General features: G+C 44.5%; 1 protein-coding gene across 3 annotated transcripts in view; it reads right to left on the bottom strand.

The window, feature by feature from the left end:
- Positions 1-10,995: 10,995 nt before the first annotated feature.
- LOC139228900 (matrix remodeling-associated protein 8-like) overlaps positions 10,996-18,876 on the bottom strand; it is a 72,304-nt gene continuing 64,423 nt past the window's right edge. For 2 of the 3 annotated variants that reach the window (XM_070860397.1, XM_070860399.1), the window contains exons 8-10: positions 17,702-17,781; positions 15,719-15,814; positions 10,996-11,632 (exon numbers count right to left, since the gene is read on the bottom strand). In XM_070860397.1, coding sequence (XP_070716498.1) covers positions 11,607-11,632; positions 15,719-15,814; positions 17,702-17,781 — 202 coding nt within the window. In that variant the 3' untranslated portion in view covers positions 10,996-11,606. The remainder of the gene's footprint in view (positions 11,633-15,718; positions 15,815-17,701; positions 17,782-18,876) is intronic. The other variant, XM_070860398.1, reaches the window with a different exon arrangement.

The following is an 18,876-nucleotide window of genomic DNA, read 5'->3' as shown; positions in this document are numbered from 1 at the left end:
CGTATCCGTACTCACACCAACTTACCTTGCACCTCCACCCATTCCTCTCTATCTACATTATCACATTCCCATATCACTAGCAACCCCTCACACTCACCCTCATCCTCGTGCAATCATACCAACTAACAACACACAAGGGTAGGCACTTGGGTGTTTTATGTAATGCCCATGTAAAGTTTCTGTTAATGTGGTGTCAAACATTGAACCCTTTATTTTTAACACTTTGTGTTCTTGGACAGTTTTGTGTACATCTTTGGAAGTGGCTTAGTGAAGTGCAGTGAATGGTGAGACATAACGGTACCCCCCACAATGGTGTTGAATATGAAAGGAATGGCATGGTCATTTTAGGGATGCTTTATGGTGTTGGTGTGGGGTGGTGCCAACCTGGTGCATTATGTGGCAGCCAGGGTGTACAGCGTCAAATGAAGTAAATCTGGCCATTGTGAGGCCATCCCTGGTCTCCAGGCAGCAATGTGGTCGGATGCTGATGCCCTGTGCAGCATCAGGTGATTGCGGAGAAGGTTGGTGGTGCTGCTAATGTTGGGGCTAATCATGGTGGGATTCTGAGGATGAAGATGAAAGAGTATATAGGGCATCCATGCTGATGAAATAAATCGCTGGTGAAGTAGAAATGACGGAAGCGATCAGTCAATGATGAGAGAGGTAATGAATTCAGACTGGATGGAGACTTGTGTAAAGGCTTGCAGCATGGTGAATCTGTTGTGGAAATGCAGTGAGGAAGAGCTTGTGGCCGAGGAAAGATATCTCTGTAAAGCAGGAGCTTTTACTGTGCGTTTGAAGCTGTCAACTCAACAGCTGATTCAATGGCCACTGAAGTCCCACCTCAGCTTGACGGACGTGATCCCCAAGCAGCGAGGACCTTGTAGGTGAGCTGTCAAATGCAGAAGGTGATTTGAAACAAGCTCTAAACAAGCCACTAATTACCTGAATTGGGTCTTCCGCTGTGAACCCACCTCTGCGTGTCGTGTCTGCTCAGTGCTGATAGACCCGACATCAGGGAAAGGCGCATGACAGCGGGTTCACCACGGGGTCCCGACTCGCTGGAGAAATAAACCACTTTCTCACCTGACCCGCCACCAATTGCGCCCGCCGATCCCTCCCCAGAAAATCCAGCTCATTGTGTCCAATTCTGAGCATCACACTTTCGGAAGGATGTCAAGACCTTAGGGTGCAGAAGAGATTAACTAGAAGGGTACCAGGGATGACGGACTTCGGTTACGTGAAGAGACTAGAGAATCTAGGGTTGTTCTCCTTAAAGCAGAAAAGGTTGAGAGGAGATTTGGTAGAGGTGTTCAAAATCATGAAAGGTTGTGATAGAATAATTAAGAACATATGAAATAGGAGCAGGAGTAGGCCATTCGGCCCTGGAGCCTGTTCTGCCATTCAATAAGATCATGGCTGATCTTCCTCAACTCCACTTTCCTGCACTATCCCCATATCCGTTGAGTCCCTTAATATCCAAAAATCTTGATCTCTGTCTTGAATAGACTCAATCTTGGTTTTCACTGAGTTAGGTGAGCTTGGTTGGGTGCTTCAATTGATCTCACAGCTGATTCCGGCACCTTCGCTGAGGTCAAATAAATCAATACAGATCAACGTGGCTTCTGGTAAATATTATATGCCATCTTTCGGATGAGATGTTAAACCGAGTTCCCGTCTGCTCTCTCAGGTGGGCGTAAAAGATCCCATGGCACTTTTTTGAAGAAGAGCAGGGGAGTTATCCCCGGTGTCCTGGCTGATATTGATCCCTTAATCAACATAACAAAAACAGTTTATCTGGTCTTTATCACATTGCTGTTTGTGGGAGTTTGCTGTGCGCAAATTGCCTGCCGTGTTTCCCACATTACAACAGTGACTACACTCCAAAAGTACTTCACTGGCTGTAAAGCACTTTAGGACATCTGGTGGTCATGAAAGGCGCTATATATATGCAAGTCTTTCTTTTATTATTCAGTATTCAATTGAGCAGTAGCTTTAATTACTGGACCATCAGGGGGTATCACTCTTTTAGCTCAATGTATGATTTAAAAATTTTTTCGCAGCCCCAATTGTCCTTGAGAAGGTGGTGGTGAGCCGCCTACTTGAACCACTGCAGTCCGTGTGGTAAAGGTACTCCCACAGTGCTGTTAAGAAGGGAGTTCCAGGACTTTAACCCAGCGACGATGAAGGACCAGCAATATATTTCCAAGTCAGGATGGTGTATGACTTCGAAGGGATCTTGGAGGTGATGGTGTTCCCATGCTTCTACTACCTTTGTACTTCTAGGTGATAGAGGTTGCAGGTTTGGGAGGTGCTGTTGAAGAAGCCTTGGCAAGTTGCTGCATTGCACCTTGTAGATGGTACACACTGCATATACGGTGTGCCAGTGGTGGAGGGAGTGAATGTTTAAGGTGGTGGATGGGGTGCCAATCAAGTGGGTTGCTTTGTCCTGGAGGGGCTCAAGCTTCTTGAGTATTGTTGGAGCTGCACTCATTCAGGCAAGTGGAGAGTATTCCATCACCCTCCTGACTTGTGCCTTGTAGATGGTGCAAAGGTTTTGGGGAATCAGGTGAGTCACTCGTTGCAGAATACCCAGCCTCTGACCTGCTCTTGTAGCCACAGTACTTTTGTGGCTGTCCAGTTAAGTTTCTGGTCAATGGTGACCCCCAGGATGTTGATGATGGGGAATTCAACGATGATAATGCTATTGAATGTCAAGGGGAGCTGGTTAGACTTTCTCTTGTTGGAAGATAGTCATTTTCTGACAATTATGTGGCACGAAAGTTACTTGACACTTATCAGCCCAAGCCTGAATTGGGCAGTAGCTTTAATCACTGGGCTATCAAGGGTGTCATTCCTCCTTCACTCTTTTAGCTCAATGTATGAATGTAAATATACCCAAAAAGACAACCTTATCAACAGAAATCGATTTAAACTTTAGTATATAAAAACTGAATTGTTGACTGCACAAGCTTATCTGCTGTGCTGTTGCTTCCAGTAAATTGGAGAATGTGCTGTGTTATAATGACTGGAGCTTTATACCACAATGTGTTATTAAAAGACAGTGAGAGTGATTATGTCTTCATCGATCTTTCTTATTATGCACTCAGTAGCTGCCTTGAAAAAAGTGGTCTGCTGCTAATGTGGAGCTGTCTTTAACTTGCCTGTCCCATTAAGATGGCGCTTTCACCTGGCCTGCCCCTTTAAGGTGGAGATCTCTAGCTGGCTTGTCACTTTAAGGTGGCACTGTCTTTCACCTGGCCTAGCCCTTTAAAGTGGAGTTGTCTTTACCTTGCCTGTCACTTTAAGGTGGAGCTTCTTTAGCTTGATCTGTCTCTTTAAAGCCAAAATCTTGTGTAAATATACACCTCCTGAGGTTAGAAGCTAAATTGCTGTTGCTGAGTGATTTTTTTTGTAGATTTGACAGCTTCTTGTAAATCTTCAGCTCCCCTTCAGAAGAGACTGGGCTATCAAGATCAGAAGGAACCAGCAGGAAATTATTGCCTTTTCTTAAGATGCTACTTGTTCATTTGTTCCACTTTTTAAAGTTATACATTCTGTCTTTATGTTAATCTTTCCTTTGTAAATTCCTATGTCAACATTTATAATAGAAAATGCCTATGTAAATTTGTCACACTGTAATTACAAAATCCCTCTGGTGGCACTGAAGTGCCGCCACTGTGGAGAAGATGATATTACAGCATGACCAGTTTACATAGACAATTTCTATTATAAAACATGACGTAAAAATGTATAATAGGAAAAGTTGACGGAGTGTGCAGATGTATGATTTTTAATAAAATACGAGGTGACTTCCTGTGACGTTGCACCTAGGGAATCAAGAGCAAAAGTAGTCTTCAGGTGAAGCAGTGGATAATTGCACCAGAGAGTGCATGTATAATTCAGTCCCCACTTAAATGTTGTAATTTCTGATCTTATTTTTATATTTCCATTATAAATTCCTTTGTCCAGTTATAATCAAAACAGCCTATGTAAACTTGTCACCCAATAATCATATCCACTTCTCTTTCAAGCACCTGTCTTTCACCCCTATCTCTCTCTCTCGACTCCCATCTCTTTCAAACCCCTTCTCTCAAACTCCTCTTTAAACCTCTCAACCCCTTCACTCTTTCGTGACCCCCATTTGCCTCTTAGCTCCATCTCATTTCACCACCTTCTCTCGTTCTTCTTTTTCTGCCTCCTCTCCCCTGCTCACTCTTTCTTTCACCCCTCTCATCCTTCCCTCCCTCTTAACCCTTGTCCTCCTGTCTTTCACTCCCTATCACCCCTTCTCTCTGACCCCTCTCACTCACCATTTGCCCCTTCACAACCATCCTCTCTCTTTCTCTGCCTAATACATTTTCTGAAATTCGTAGAACACAAAGGCTGCAGCAGGAATGTCATCATTAGTCATTATTTCTCATTGTCACATTGACACAGCCTCTTTTAAAAAAAAAATGCTTATCATTTTTTTTTACCTGTTAAGCTTTTATAATTTGATCTGTTTTTAATTTTTTTTGAAGAAAAATGACTGAGCAGTAAGTTGAAGAAGGTATTGGAGAGGCCACACCTGGAATACTGCGTGCAGTTTTGGTTTCCATATTTACGAAAGGATATACTTGCTTTGGAGGCAGTTCACAGAAGGTTCACTAGGTTGATTCCAGGGATGAGGGGGTTGACTTATGAGGAAAGGTTCAGTAGGTTGGGACTCTACTCATTGGAATTCAGAAGAATGAGGTGTGATCTTATCGAAAGGTATAAGATTATGAGGGGGCTTGACAAGGTGGATGTAGAGAGGATGTTTCCACTGATGGGGGAGACTAGAACTAGAGGGCATGATCATAGAATAAGAGGCCGCCCATTTAAAACAGAGATGGGGAGAAATGTCTTCTCTCAGAGGGTTGTACATCTGTGGAATTCGCTGCCTCAGAGAGCTGTGGAAGCTGGGACATTGAATAAATTTAAGACAGTTTCTTAAACGATAAGGGGTTATGGGGAGCGGGTGGGGAAGTGGAGCTGAGTCCATGATCAGATCAGCCATGATCTTATTGAATGGCGGAGCAGGCTCAAGGGGCCGTATGGCCTACTCCTGTTCCTATTTATTATGTTCTTAAGAAAAATATTGCATCAGTATAGCTGACTGAATGGTACCCTATCCTGGCAAATTAGGTACTCTGTACACTGCATATGCTCAAACTTCACAAACCAAGTTCAGTTCAAAGAGTCACAGGTCTGCAAGCCCAAACTTTAGAAAGAGGTTGAGATCTTCATGTGAAATGTTTAATGAAGGCATTAAAATACACAAAAGATAATTCAATGGATAAATCATGTTACTGATTTATTTAAAAAAAATTCAAACCCTTATTTAGCTTTAGTTACTGAGGAAATAAAATGGCAACTGAAATGTTTTCTAAAGCATTTTATGAGAATCTAGTGGCCAGACTGTGTAGTCACTGTGATTAATTTACGTAGGCAAACCCTATAATATATATTATGGGCATTTATAATAGCAAATATTGACCCAAAAACATGGCATCTGGAAGTACCACAGGGAAGATTTTGAATATATATCTAATTGGAGCTAGACCATTTAGGAGTGAAATCGGGAAGCATTTTTTCATACAAAGGGTAGTGGAAATCTGGAACTCTCTCCCCTAAAAGGCCATGGATGCTGTGTCAATTGGAGCTTTCAAAACTGAGATCATAGATTATTGTTGGCTAAGGGTTTCAAGGGATATGCAGCAAAAGCAGGTAAATGGAGTTGAGGAACAGATCAGCCACAATCCATTTCAATGGTGGTACAGGATGAATGGCCTATTCCTGTTCCTATATGTGTTGTGATTTCTGAGTACTTTAATTTTGAGCGAAATGCAGGTCCTCTTACAGTGTAGATGAAGTGACTGCTGTGGAAACAATTGACTAATAAAAAAAGAGACAAAGCAAGGCATCTTGTTCTCTTTATTTAAATTCATGAACATTTGCTCATTTAACAGCATACTGTAGAACTGTATCAAGCCAGCATACACACACTGTATACTCTATAATGCACTTGAGATGAGCATGTAATAATAATAATAATGTGATCCGATTGGCTGGTGAGCAGGCACTAACCTCCAACATTTTTAAAGTGGTACTACGCACACTCTTATAGGGACATAACTCCCAATTATTTGCACAGGGCTATTATGTAGGAACACAACAGGTCTTATTACACAGAGACACCTTTTATGTTCATACACCATACCTCGTGTCACACTAATAGCAATAGCTGCACCAGTCAGACTGCAAAGCAGAGCTAATGTTTTAATGCGCAATAGGTAAAGTACTGATAGCAGAGAGAGCAGCACATGTCAGACACACATATATGTATATAAAATAATTTCCTGATGTCGCAAAAAATACACCAAAAATAAAATAACTTTGGATGAAGTGAGAGAAAAAGGTCAAGGGAGCAAGCAACAGATTGAATATGCTCCCTAAAGTCTAGGAACACAGGAACTTACAGGACTAGAACAGATGACTGTATTCCATCTTATCCACCCTTTCTGAAAAACACTTTCAACACATTCTTGAGTTTTCCATATTTTCAATCCTCGGTGAGAAATGTTAAGTCTAGCCTGCCTGTTCCCCTCCCTTCTGCAGGGCCCACATACATGTTACATTTTTAATAATTATACGTTTCAGTGCTCAGACCCATGGCCCTGATATTAATAGGGAGCAGGAGAGGGTGGTGATCGGGAGGGCTGGGGGGGGGAGGCTGGCAATTGGGAGGACGGAGGAATGGGGGAGGCTGGCGATCAGGGCTGGGGGAGGCCGAAGGCTTCCTTGAGGGGCTTGGCCTGGCCCACAAGGCCTGCTAAAAGAGCTAATTACTTTGGGGAGCCGACAGCTCCTGCCTTAGATCAGCTGCCGGGAATCCCACAGGTTGGGCCTTCCCCTCACATTAAATTTAAGTCGCAGTGCCGATGATCAGGCCACGACTTTGATAAGTTCATTAGGCCCCAATTGCCTTTTGCAGGAGCATCGTCCATAGCCCAATTTCTGCAATTTAAAATTTAAAAGGGCGGGAATGGTTAGTTGCCTGATTCTAATATTTTAGCCTTGGTGTCTTACGCTAGAAGATTTGGTGAGAGTTTTTGTTAATGTTGTACTCAAAATCTGATGGGTTTCTCCCCTCCCAGCCCAGGTTTGAGCAGTCCACCTGGAATTTTTAAAATGATAAACCGGACACTAAAAATTTATTTTTTTAAATAAAAGTTCATTTTCCCACTTAGTTCCGCGTTTTGTGAAGTGGCGATGTCATTAGTTATTAATGTTTTCAGTGAATTTTCATCGTTAGTAAAGAAAGCTTCAGCTCTCATCTGCCCTGCAGCAATTCCAACCCAAATCCCACACCTGCCCTATATCAACCTCTGTATCGCCACCCATGTTCACCTCTGCCTCAGCTCTGCTACTAATGAAACACTCGTCCATGCCTTTGTTACCTCTAGACTCGACTCTTCTAATGCTCTCCTGGCTGCCCCCCCCCACCTTGCACCCTCTGTAAACCTCAGCTCATGCTACTCTGCTGCCCGTATCCTAATTCGCACCATCATTCCTTTGCTCGCTGACCTACATTGGCTCTCAGTCCAGAAACACCTCAATTTTAAAATTCTCATTGTTTTCAAATCCCTCCATGGCCTTGCACCCCCCCTGCCCTCTCCCTATCTCTGTAACCTCCTCCAGCCCTACAAACCGAGATCTCTGCACTTCTCCAATTCTGGCCTCTTGTGCATCCCCAATTTTAATCGCTCCACCGTTGGCAGCGGTGCTTTCAGCTGCCTCGGCCTAAGCTCTGCAGTTCCTTCCCTAGACCTCTCTGCCTCATTTTCCTCATTTAAGACACTCCTTAAAACCTACCTCTTTGACTAAGCTTTTGGTCACCTGTCCAAATATCTCATTATGTGGCTCGGTGCCAAATTTTGTTTGATAACCCCCTGTGAACCACTTGGGACATTTTACTACATTAAAGGTGCTATATAAATGTAAGTTGTTGTTGTTGCCCCAACCCCTGCACTGGGTCAATCCCAATCCCTGCACTGGGTCAATCCCAATCCCCACACCGGAACAATGCCAACCCCTTTCCTGCCCCAATCCCTGCACTGGGTCAATCCCAACCCTTGCCCCGATTACTGCACTGGATCAATCCCAAACACTGCCCTGTCCTAGGAAGGGTGTTGATGTTACTGAGGATTGAAATTTGCAGGCCAATCATATGAGAGCCCTCGCTGGCTCAGAGTTTTAAGTATTATACCGGGAGGATTGTGATAAATGATGCTTTAATACATTATTTCCAATAACTAGAGTTCACAGTATAATAATGCTATAGCTCTATAAAGGAGTGGAAACTCCTGGATATCCCTTCAGGTCAATGGTTGAAGAGAGCTTCACTATGGAATCAGTCTGTCCGGCAAGATAGCAAAATGGAACTTGCACAACAGCATGGAGCGGGCACTGTTTGCGGTATAAGTAACTGCTGGCCCTATTGGTACCAACTCGTTACAGATCTACTCAGACATTTTCCTAGCTACTGGCCCATAAAAACCAGCAGCCAATAAGGTCAGGGAGGGAGTACACTTAAATTTTCTGCTGAACAGTAATTTCCTGATTGTGCGTGTGACTGAGATACCCCTGTATTACAGACAGTTTAGACAGAGTGATGGATAAAACCTGGATGGATGGAGAGTCAGTTATACTCACTATTCCTCTTCCCAGCATCCTCACTATGTTGAAATCAAGACCCATCATACCATCTCCTACTCCAACTAATTTTCCCTCGGCCCTCAAACTGTGGAACTCTTCACCTCTTACTTTTGCCTTCCTCCTACAATCCTCAGTCTACTAAAACCCAAGCTTGCAGTCAGCTGACCTCTTCCCCATGTTGCTGATCTTCTTTCCAACTCTTCTCGATCTTGGTGCTGTCCTGCCTTGACCTCAATTAAACAAAAGACAATCTGAAGAATATGTTTGAAACAATGCTATCTGATTTAGTAAAGCTGTTTTTCTTTTATAAAGTCATTAATATACAGGAGAGACCAATTCAACCCATTAATTTTACTTGTAAAAAAAAACATTAGGTGCCTACAATAAAAAAAATGAATGAAAGAGCAGTGTTTTATTTGTACGGCATTGGCTGTGGTTATACTTGGACTGGGAATATTCACCCAGTCTCTCTCCTTTTATCTTGTATTATTGTCATTTATGTTGCAGTTGAAGCCACACACCGTGTACGAATGTAGGGCCCACTGCTGATCCCAGGTCAGGCTCATCACCACAGATCCCAGGCCAGTGATAGCTACCCCAGGCTGATCCCAGGCATCAGCACTGATCCCAGGCCAGCGACTGTTATCCTAGGCCAGCGATGCTGATCCCAGGCTGAACCCCACTGATTGCAGGCCAGCAACGAGTCTTCTATATGATGTGACAGATACAATCACATGCAAAGAAAATCGAGTGAGAGATGGAACTGCAGGGTGAAACCACTGGATACGATGCTGTCTCAGTAACTGTGTGGACTGAGTAGGTTCCAGAAATATGGCAATGTGATTTTTGAAATGGCAGCATTTATAAAATAGGACAAATACATTGCATAATTGTCACATGATGATAATGATGAATTATGATAATCTTGTATGTCATTCTTGTTTAGAATAATACCGTGTTTTTGTGTCAGTTATCAAAATTGTCACTATTTCGGATTACCTTGGGGGAGGTAACTGTTTTGCAGAACATTTTAGAAATTATTCACTACATATTGAGTGGAACTTTTCACTTCATAAGACTTATTACTTGAATTCTAATCAGAGAAAATTAATCTATGAAAGAAAAGAAAATTCACCTTTGATAGAAACGAGGAGGTGGTCAGTAAGAAAGAAACATTCAGAGACTGAAGATGGAGGGATAGACACACAGGGATTGGAGATGGAGGGAGAAACATACTGAAAGATTGGAAATGGAGGGATACACTGAGGGACTAGATGAGAGAAAAACAGTCTCAAACTGAAGGAGGGAAAGATGCACTGAGAGATTGGTGATGGAGGGATAGACATACTGAGGGATTGGAGATGGAGGGAGAGGTACATGGATTGGAATTGGAGGGAGAGACAGACTGAGGGATTGGAGATGGAGGGATAGGCACACCGAGGGCCTGAAGTGGGGGGCGGGGAATAGATACTGAAGGACTGAAGGGGGGTGGGGGATAGATACACTGAGGGACTGAAGGGGGTGGGGATAGATAAACTGAGGGCCTGAAGGGGAGGGTAGATACACTGAGGGATTGAAGGAGGGGGGATAGATAAACAGGGCCTGAAGGGGAGGGTAGATACACTGAGGGATTGAAGGGGGGGGATAGATACACTGAGAGACTGAAGGGGGGTGGAGGATAGATACACTGAGGGACTGAAGGGGAGGGTAGATACACTGAGGGATTGAAGGGGGGGGATAGATAAACAGGGCCTGAAGGGGAGGGTAGATACACTGAGGGATTGAAGGGGGGGATAGATACACTGAGAGACTGAAGGGGGGTGGAGGATAGATACACTGAGGGACTGAAGGGGGGGGGGATACACTGAGGGATTGACGGGGGGGGTAGATACACTGAGGGATTGACGGGGGGGGATAGATACACTGAGGGACTGAAGGGGGAGGGAGATACACTGAGGGACTGAAGGGGGGGGGATACACTGAGGGATTGACGGGGGGGTGGGGTAGATACACTGAGGGATTGACGGGGGGGGAATAGATACACTGAGGGACTGAAGGGGGAGGGAGATACACTGAGGGACTGAATGGGCGATACACACTGAGGGATTGGAGATGGGGGGGAGACACAGTGAGGGATTGGAGAAGGAGGGATAGACACACAGTGATTGGAGATGGATAGACACACAGTGATTGCAGTGGAGGGATTGGAGATTGAGGGATCGACAGACTGAAGGATTGGGGATGGAAGGATAGACAGACTACAGGACTAGAGATCCACACTGATGTTAATTGTAAGCTGCCAAGTTGCTTGGTCCTTCAGCTGGTCAAAGCTGGAAAGTAACTGTGCTGAGTTGGTGCATTGAAATTGCAGCCTCCAAGTTACACACTGTGTATCATTGGGTAATGGTGATCGTTCCTCCAATTCAAGTAACACCACAGCCAACTACTTTGAAAGGAGCAGCACTTACCCTTGCGATCTTGTGCTCCCAGAATCTCTACCCTCCCCCCAGCTAACATCATATTGTGGACAGTTACAGCCAGACAGGATATCCACCGTTTCCCTTCTGACCAACGATATTGAAGCTGTTTGTTAGCAGTGCCTGTCTCCCTCATCAAATAAAACCATTGCACGCCTGGAATGGCAGAAGTGTTAGATGAATGAAAAGTTCCCAGTAAGGCAGTACCAGGTTTTGGTTCTGCAAAATTTGCCACACAGTTTTGTGATATGTTCGTGACAGTACCCTTGATATGTATACTTTAATTAAGCGCTGTATTATTGAAGGATATTGATAAAAGGCAACTGATTTCCTTATATAGACCCTTCACTGATCAGCTTCTGGATCCAGCCAGCAGCATCATTCTCTTTATTTCCAATATTTCTTCTCAAAATCTGAGGAAGTAAATCAAGAGGAATTAGTACAGATGATTGTTTAAATTGGTACAAAAGGCATTTGATAACTGTCATGTTTAATTATCGGGGGGCAATTATCGAGTAGCCCTCTTGCCGTCACCTGTGGCATTGAGCAGACTTGTCTGAGTTTCTCAGCCTCCAGTCACTGACTGACCAATGTCGATGTTGGTGAGCTGGGAATCGGGCTGCAACCCTCTTGTCTTTCTCGCCACATGAAGGCACCAAATGTTATCAGGACGTACAGTTAGCCCAGCATCAATTCAGCAAGTTAAAAGAGCCCATTAAAATGGAACCATTCAATGGAACTATAGGAAAGGTAGTTTACTCTTCCGAGCCTCCACTTATCGACCACCACAGTGACATGACTGAAATCACCCCCTGAAGAAATCACAGGCATGGCCTGCATCCCGTCACTGTGTGGGAATTCGTCTTGGATCCCCTTGCCACTGGATCAAGACCGTACTCCGTCAAGCCCATCTGGTGTCTAGTGTGCAACGGCCACCCCACGTTAAAATAATTCACACACAGGCATCTTCCACCGTTTAAAATGAGTTCATCAGTCACCCGAGAACTCATTTTTAGTGTGGAAGCAAGTCATCCTCGACCCCAAGGGACTGCCTATGATGATGATGATGACTGTGTGGAAATCACAGACACAGACCTATGTCCCGTCACTGTGTGTGGGAATCACAGACACAGACTCGCAACTCTTCACTGTGTGGGAATCACAGACACAGACCTATGTCCCGTCACTGTGTGTGGGAATCACAGACACAGACTCGCAACTCTTCACTGTGTGGGAATCACAGACACAGACCTATGTCCCGTCACTGTGTGTGGGAATCACAGACACAGACTCACAACTCTTCACTGTGTGGGAATCACAGACACAGATCTATGTCCTGTCACTGTGTGAGAATCACAGACACAGACCCATGTCCCGTTGCTGTGTGTGGGAATCAGACACAAACCCATGTCCCACTATTGTGTGGGGTATCACAGACATAGACCCACATCCCATCACTGTGTGGGGGAATCACAGACACAGATCCACATCCCATCACTGTGTGGGGAATCACATACCTTCATCCCATCACTGTGTGGGGGAATCACGGACACAGACCCACATCCCATCATCACAGGCATAGACTCACAACTCTTCACTGAGGGGGAATCACAGATAGACCCCCATCCCATCACTATGGAGTAATCAGAGACACAGAATCCCGTCCCACCATTGTGGGGATATCACCGATATAGACCCCTGTCCCACCACTGTGGAGGAATCAGATACAGACTCCCACCCTAATAGTGTTGAAGAATCAGACACAGACTCACAACCCATAACTGTGTGGGGAATCACATACCTTCATCCCATCACTGTGTGGGGGAATCACAGACACAGATCCACATCCCATCACTGTGTGGGGGAATCACATACCTTTGTCCCATCACTGTGTGGGGGAATCATAGGCACAGAGCCACATTCCATCACTGTGTGGGGGAAATCACATACCCCCGTCCCATCCCTGTGTGGGGGAATCATAGGCACAGATCCACATCCCATCACTGTGCGGGGGAAATCACAGGCACAGACCCTCGTTCCATCACCCTGTGGGGGAATCAAAGACACAGACCCCACCCTATCAGTGTTGAAGAATCACAGACACAGACTCACAACCCATCACTGTGTGGGAGAATCATAGGCACAGATTCCACACCCCATCGCTGTGTAGGGGAATCACATAAGAAATAGGAGCAGGAGTAGGCCATTTGGCCCCTCGAGCCTGCTCCGCCATTCAATAATATTATGGCTGATCTGATCATGGACTCAGTTACACTTCCCTGCCTGCTCCCCATAACCCTTTATTCCCTATCACTCAAAAATCTGTCTATCTCCGCCTTAAATATATTCAATGACCCAGTCTCCACAGCTCTCTGGGGCAGAGAATTCCACAGATTTACAACCCTCAGAAGAAATTCCTCCTCATCTAAGTTTTAAATGGGCGGCCCCTTATTCTGAGACTATGTCCCCTAGTTTTAGTTTCCCCTATGAGTGGAAATATCCTCTCCACATCCACCTTATCGAGCCCCCTCATTATCTTATATGTTTCGATAAGATCACTTCTCATTCTTCTGAACTCCAATGAGTATAGACCCAACCTACTCAATCTATCTTCATAAGTCCACCATCTCATCTCTGGAATCAACCTAGTGAACCTTCTCTGAACAGCCTCCAATGCAAGTATATCCTTCCTTAAATACGGAGACCAAAACTGTACGCAGTACTCTAGGTGTGGCCTCACCAATATCCTGTAGTTGTAGCAGGACTTCTCTGCTTTTATACTCCATCCCCTTTGCAATAAAGGCCAAAATTCCATTTGCCTTCCTGATTACTTGCTGTACCTACATACTAACTTTTTGTGTTTCATGCACAAGGACCCCCAGGTTCCTCTGTACTGCAACACTTTGCAATTTTTCTCCATTTAAATTATAATTTGCTTTTCTATTGTTTCTGCCACATTTTCCTACATTTTCCTCACATTTTCCGACATTATACTCCATCTGCCAAATTTTTGCCCAGTCACTTAGCCTTCCTATATCCCTTTGCAGATTTCTTGTGTCCTCCTCACTATTTGCTCTCCCACCCATCGTTGTATCATCAGCAAACTTGACTACATTACACTCGGTCCCTTCATCCAAGTCATTAATATAGATTGTAAATGATTGAGGCCCCAGCACCAATCCCTGCGGCACCCCACTAGTTATTGTTTGCCAACCGGAAAATGACCCATTTATCCCGACTGTCTGTTTTCTGTTGGTTAGCCAATCCTCTATCCATGTTAATATATTACCCCCAACCCTGTGAACTTTTATCTTGTGTCGTAACTTTTTATGTGGCGCCTTATCGAATGCCTTCTGGAAATCCAAATACACCACATCCATTGGTTCCCCCTTATCCACCCTGCTCGTTACATCTTCAAAGAACTCCAGCAAATTTGTCAAACATGACTTCCCTTTCATAAAATCATGTTGACTCTGCTTGATTGAATCATGCTTTTCCAAATGTCCTGCTACTGTTTCCTTAATAATGGACTCCAGCATTTTCCCAACAACAGATGTTAGGCTAACTGGTCTATAGTTTCCTACTTTCTGTCTGACCTCCCCAGAATCCAGGGAAATTTGGTATATTACAACCAATGCATCCACTACCTCTGCAGCCACTTATTTTAAGACCTTAGGATGCAAGCCATCAGGTCCAGGGGACTTGTCCGCTTTTAGTCCCATTATTTTACCGAGTACTACTTCTTTAGTGATAGTGATTGTATTAAGTTCCTCCCTCCCTATAGCCCCCTGATTATCCACTATTGGGATGTTTTTAGTGTCTTCTACCGTGAAGACCAATACAAAATATTTGTTCAAAGTCTCTGCCATTTCCCTGTTCCCCATTATTAATTCCCCTGTCTCATCCTCTAAGGGACCAACATTTACTTTAGCCACTCTTTTCCTTTTTATATACCTGTAGAAACTCTTACTATCTGTTTTTATATTTCGTGCCAGTTTGCTTTCATAATTTATCTTCCCTCTCTTTATGTTTTTTAAGTCGTTCTTTGCTGGCTTTTAAAAGTTTCCCAATCCTCTGGCCTCCCACTAGTCTTGGCCACTTTGTATGCCCTTGTTTTCAATTTGTTACAATCCCTTATTTCCTTAGTTAGCCACAGATGGTTATCCCTTCTCTTACAGACTCCCGTCCCATCACTGTGTGGGGGAATCACAGATTCCCCCGTCCCATCATTGTGTGGGGGAAATCACAGGCACAGACCCTCGTCCCATCACCCTGTGGGGTTATCAAAGACACAGACCCCAGTTCCAGTCAAGGGGGTTGGGGGGAGAAATCAGACATAGACTCACATCCTGTCGCTGAGCTCCTGGCTGATTATTGCAGGGTAGCAGGAGGATTGCTAATTGTGGGAGGTGAAAGGGTGGAGTCCATAATGAAAATATCTGGAAAAGTGGGAAAAATGAAAACACTAGAAGGATCGAGGGGTTTAAGCCCCAGCCTACCTCTATCTAAGTTCTTTGGGGGGATCTCCCTGAGCAGCTCCACCTTCTCTCTGGACATTGCAGCCTTTTCCTTTAGTATGTTGTTCTTGTAGTCTGCTAAAAATAAGAACTGCATTATTCTCACTCTGCAACAAGCACAAACGTACAGGTCAACTGCCCTCCCCCTCCCAAATCCTCTCACCCACCCACCCTCTCCCAGACACCCTCCCCTCCCATCCAGCCCTTCCCCTCTCCTGCCTCTATATTCGCGACTGCTGCAGAAAGTCGCCTTTCTACCTGGTCAGTGATATATCTTCACCATTGGGCAAATGTCACACACAGACAGGTCTTCAGTGATACAGGATGGAATGATTCTCCTGTCAGTATAATCTGATGATATAATTCCTGGTTACCATTAGCTGCATAAACAAATTAATTGGTAGGGATCTGAATCATCATCATAGGCAGTTCCTCGAAATCGAGGAAGACTTGCTTCCACTCAAAGTGAGTTCTTAGGTGACTGAACAGTCCAATACAGGAATTACAGTCTCTGTCACAGGTGGGACAGACAGTCGTTGAAGGAAAGGGTGGGTGGGGCATCTGGTTTGCCGCACACTCCTTCTGCTGCCTGCGCTGATTTTCTGTATGCTCTCGGCGATGAGACTCGAGGTGCTCAGTGCCCTCCCGGATGCTCTTCCTCCTCTTAGGGCGGTCTTTGGCCAAGGATTCCCAGGTGCTGGTGGGGATGTTGCAGTTTATCAAGGAGGCTTTGAGGTTGTCCTTGAAACGTTTCCTCTGCCCACCTAGGGATTGGCTGCCGTGTAGGAGTTCCGAGTAGCGTGCTTGCTTTGGTCTGAATACTGGAATTGTGTCAGATATTTAAATGAAAACCAGTCCAATGATTGAGAATAAAAGTTTTGCTTAAGTGTATCCGTGAATCCACCTGTTGAAGCACTGAGTCATTCAAACTAGGAAGGTCCCATGTTCAATCCCTGATCTCTGTTGTTAGCTGATCTCAGGCTGGGCTGGGCTGGGGTTAGGGTGCTATCACTTGTCTGAGTCATCTTGGGCTTGGGGTGGAGGGGAGCAGGAATTAGCCACGATTCCTGATGACTGTCTGGTGCTGGAAAGTGCGGGTGTTTGGATATTGGGTAAGGACAAGTTGGGTTTGGTTATCATGCCCCTTGCAGCCAAATGTCACTAAATCATAGAAGCTAACAGAATAGAAGGCTATTTGACCCATCATGTCTATGCTGGATCTTTACTAGAGCAATAAGTAATTAATCACATTGCCCCACTCTCTCCCCATAGTCCATTGATGTTTATAGTCTCCAGCAGGTACACTTTGTCTTGGTTCGCACATGAAGGATGGCCCTTTGGGTGAGATACTGATGTCCATGAAACACGTTCCTCAGCATAAGAGGAAGCGAACAATCACAGGTATCTGTAATGGGCACAATTTAAGTGATACATGCATGGCTCAAACTCGTATTCTCTCCTCCACGGTGCAAGGAGTGCACGATACAACTGTTTTGCTCCTTGTTACTGCTTTATTGGTTTGCTAGCTCATGCAGTGAGTGCTGATTCGTTGCATATCTTCAAAAGAGAGCTGGGCCAGTTCCTGGCTAGAGCGGAGATCCCGGCATGGAATGTTCGTCGATATAAAGCATGGTCAGTGTGGACTCCTGGACTAGTTTTGATCAGCTCAGCAGGTTGGAGAGGAGTTTTCCCTTTTCCCCCGCCACTCCCCTCCCCTGCCTAAATTGGCCTTGGGTTTTATATCTGGTTTCTGCCTCTCCCAGGAGATTACAGGGCTGCTGGGGTTGGGGGCTTGTTGTGAATAATGATGCTTAATTTAAAGCTTCACGGCCGTGTAGGGCAGGCTCAATGAACAGCTGGTCTTTTCCTGTCCACCATTTCCACATCTTTGTAAAGATGAGCAAAGGCAGTGACTATGCATAAATGCACTGTTCAGCCAGCAAATTTTACTGATGTTACACGTACCCAGTTTTATTTCCTCATTTTTGTTCGGTCTCAGATCAGTCGTGTCAACCACAAAATCGTTGAGGGTATCTTCTGTTCTCCTGTTGATTTGAGGAGAGAACACAGATTGAGACAGTGACCTTTAGCAGTCAATGAAGCTCCTGAGAAAAGTGCTTATTTGTATTTATTTCTGGTTTCTTTAGAATTTGCTTTACAATTCAGCCTTTGTTCTAGTATAGACTGAAAACTGTATAAAGTTTAAAAAAGAATGATTTTACTACCGTATATGTCCGTATATAAAGGAACATGAATGTAAGATAAACCCCCAGGAAAATATACTGAACATTCTGCAGCCTATTCTGTAAACAAAGCTCCCCAGAGAGCAGATTTTAACATGCACTGTTTCATGTAGCACTAATACTTTACACAAACAGGAAGCAGAACATCATGAGCAGAGAGAAGGAGCAGGAGATCAGGAGCCTGAGAGAGGGGAATAGGTGACCGGAAGCCTGAGAGGGGGGGAGCAGGAGAGTGGGAGTCTGAGAGTGGGAAGCAGGATATCAGGAGCCTTAGAGAGGGGAACAGAAGATTAGCAGCCTGAAAGAGGGGAGCAGGAGAACGGGAGCCTGAGAGAAGGAGTAGTATAGTATAGTATTAGGCAGTCCCTCATATTGAGGATGACCTACTTCCACATCAGAAAGGGATGAGTTCGCAGGTGTTTCAATGAGGGGAGATCAGGAGTCTGAACGAGGTAGGTTGGGATGGGAATAGGGCCATTAAGGGATAGACAGGAAAATACCACAGGTAACGATAGAGAGATGGCAGACATATTAAATAATTATTTTGCTTCAGTATTTACCAGGGAGATAGAACAGGTGGACATGACATTGGATGATGAGATTAGCAGATATGAACATTTAAAATAAAAAGAGGGGATATATTAAATAAAATAATCAAACTCAAAGAGGATAAAACCCCTGGTCGGAGGGATTGCATCCACGCATTTTAAAATAATCTTGGGAAGAGATAGCAGAGGCCTTACTACACATATTTAATAATTCGTTAGAAAAAGGTGTAGTGCCAGAGGACTGGCGGATAGCTAACGTAATACCTATATTTAAGAAGGGGTATTGAACATGTCCAGGGAATTATAGATCAGTCAGCTTAACATGGGTGGTAGGAAAAATAATGGAATA

This window comes from Pristiophorus japonicus, chromosome 18 (assembly GCF_044704955.1).
Source record: "Pristiophorus japonicus isolate sPriJap1 chromosome 18, sPriJap1.hap1, whole genome shotgun sequence".
NCBI lineage: Eukaryota > Metazoa > Chordata > Chondrichthyes > Pristiophoridae > Pristiophorus > Pristiophorus japonicus.
The sequence above is the reverse complement of the archived record's forward strand: the minus strand, read 5'-3'. Positions and strand labels throughout refer to the sequence as shown.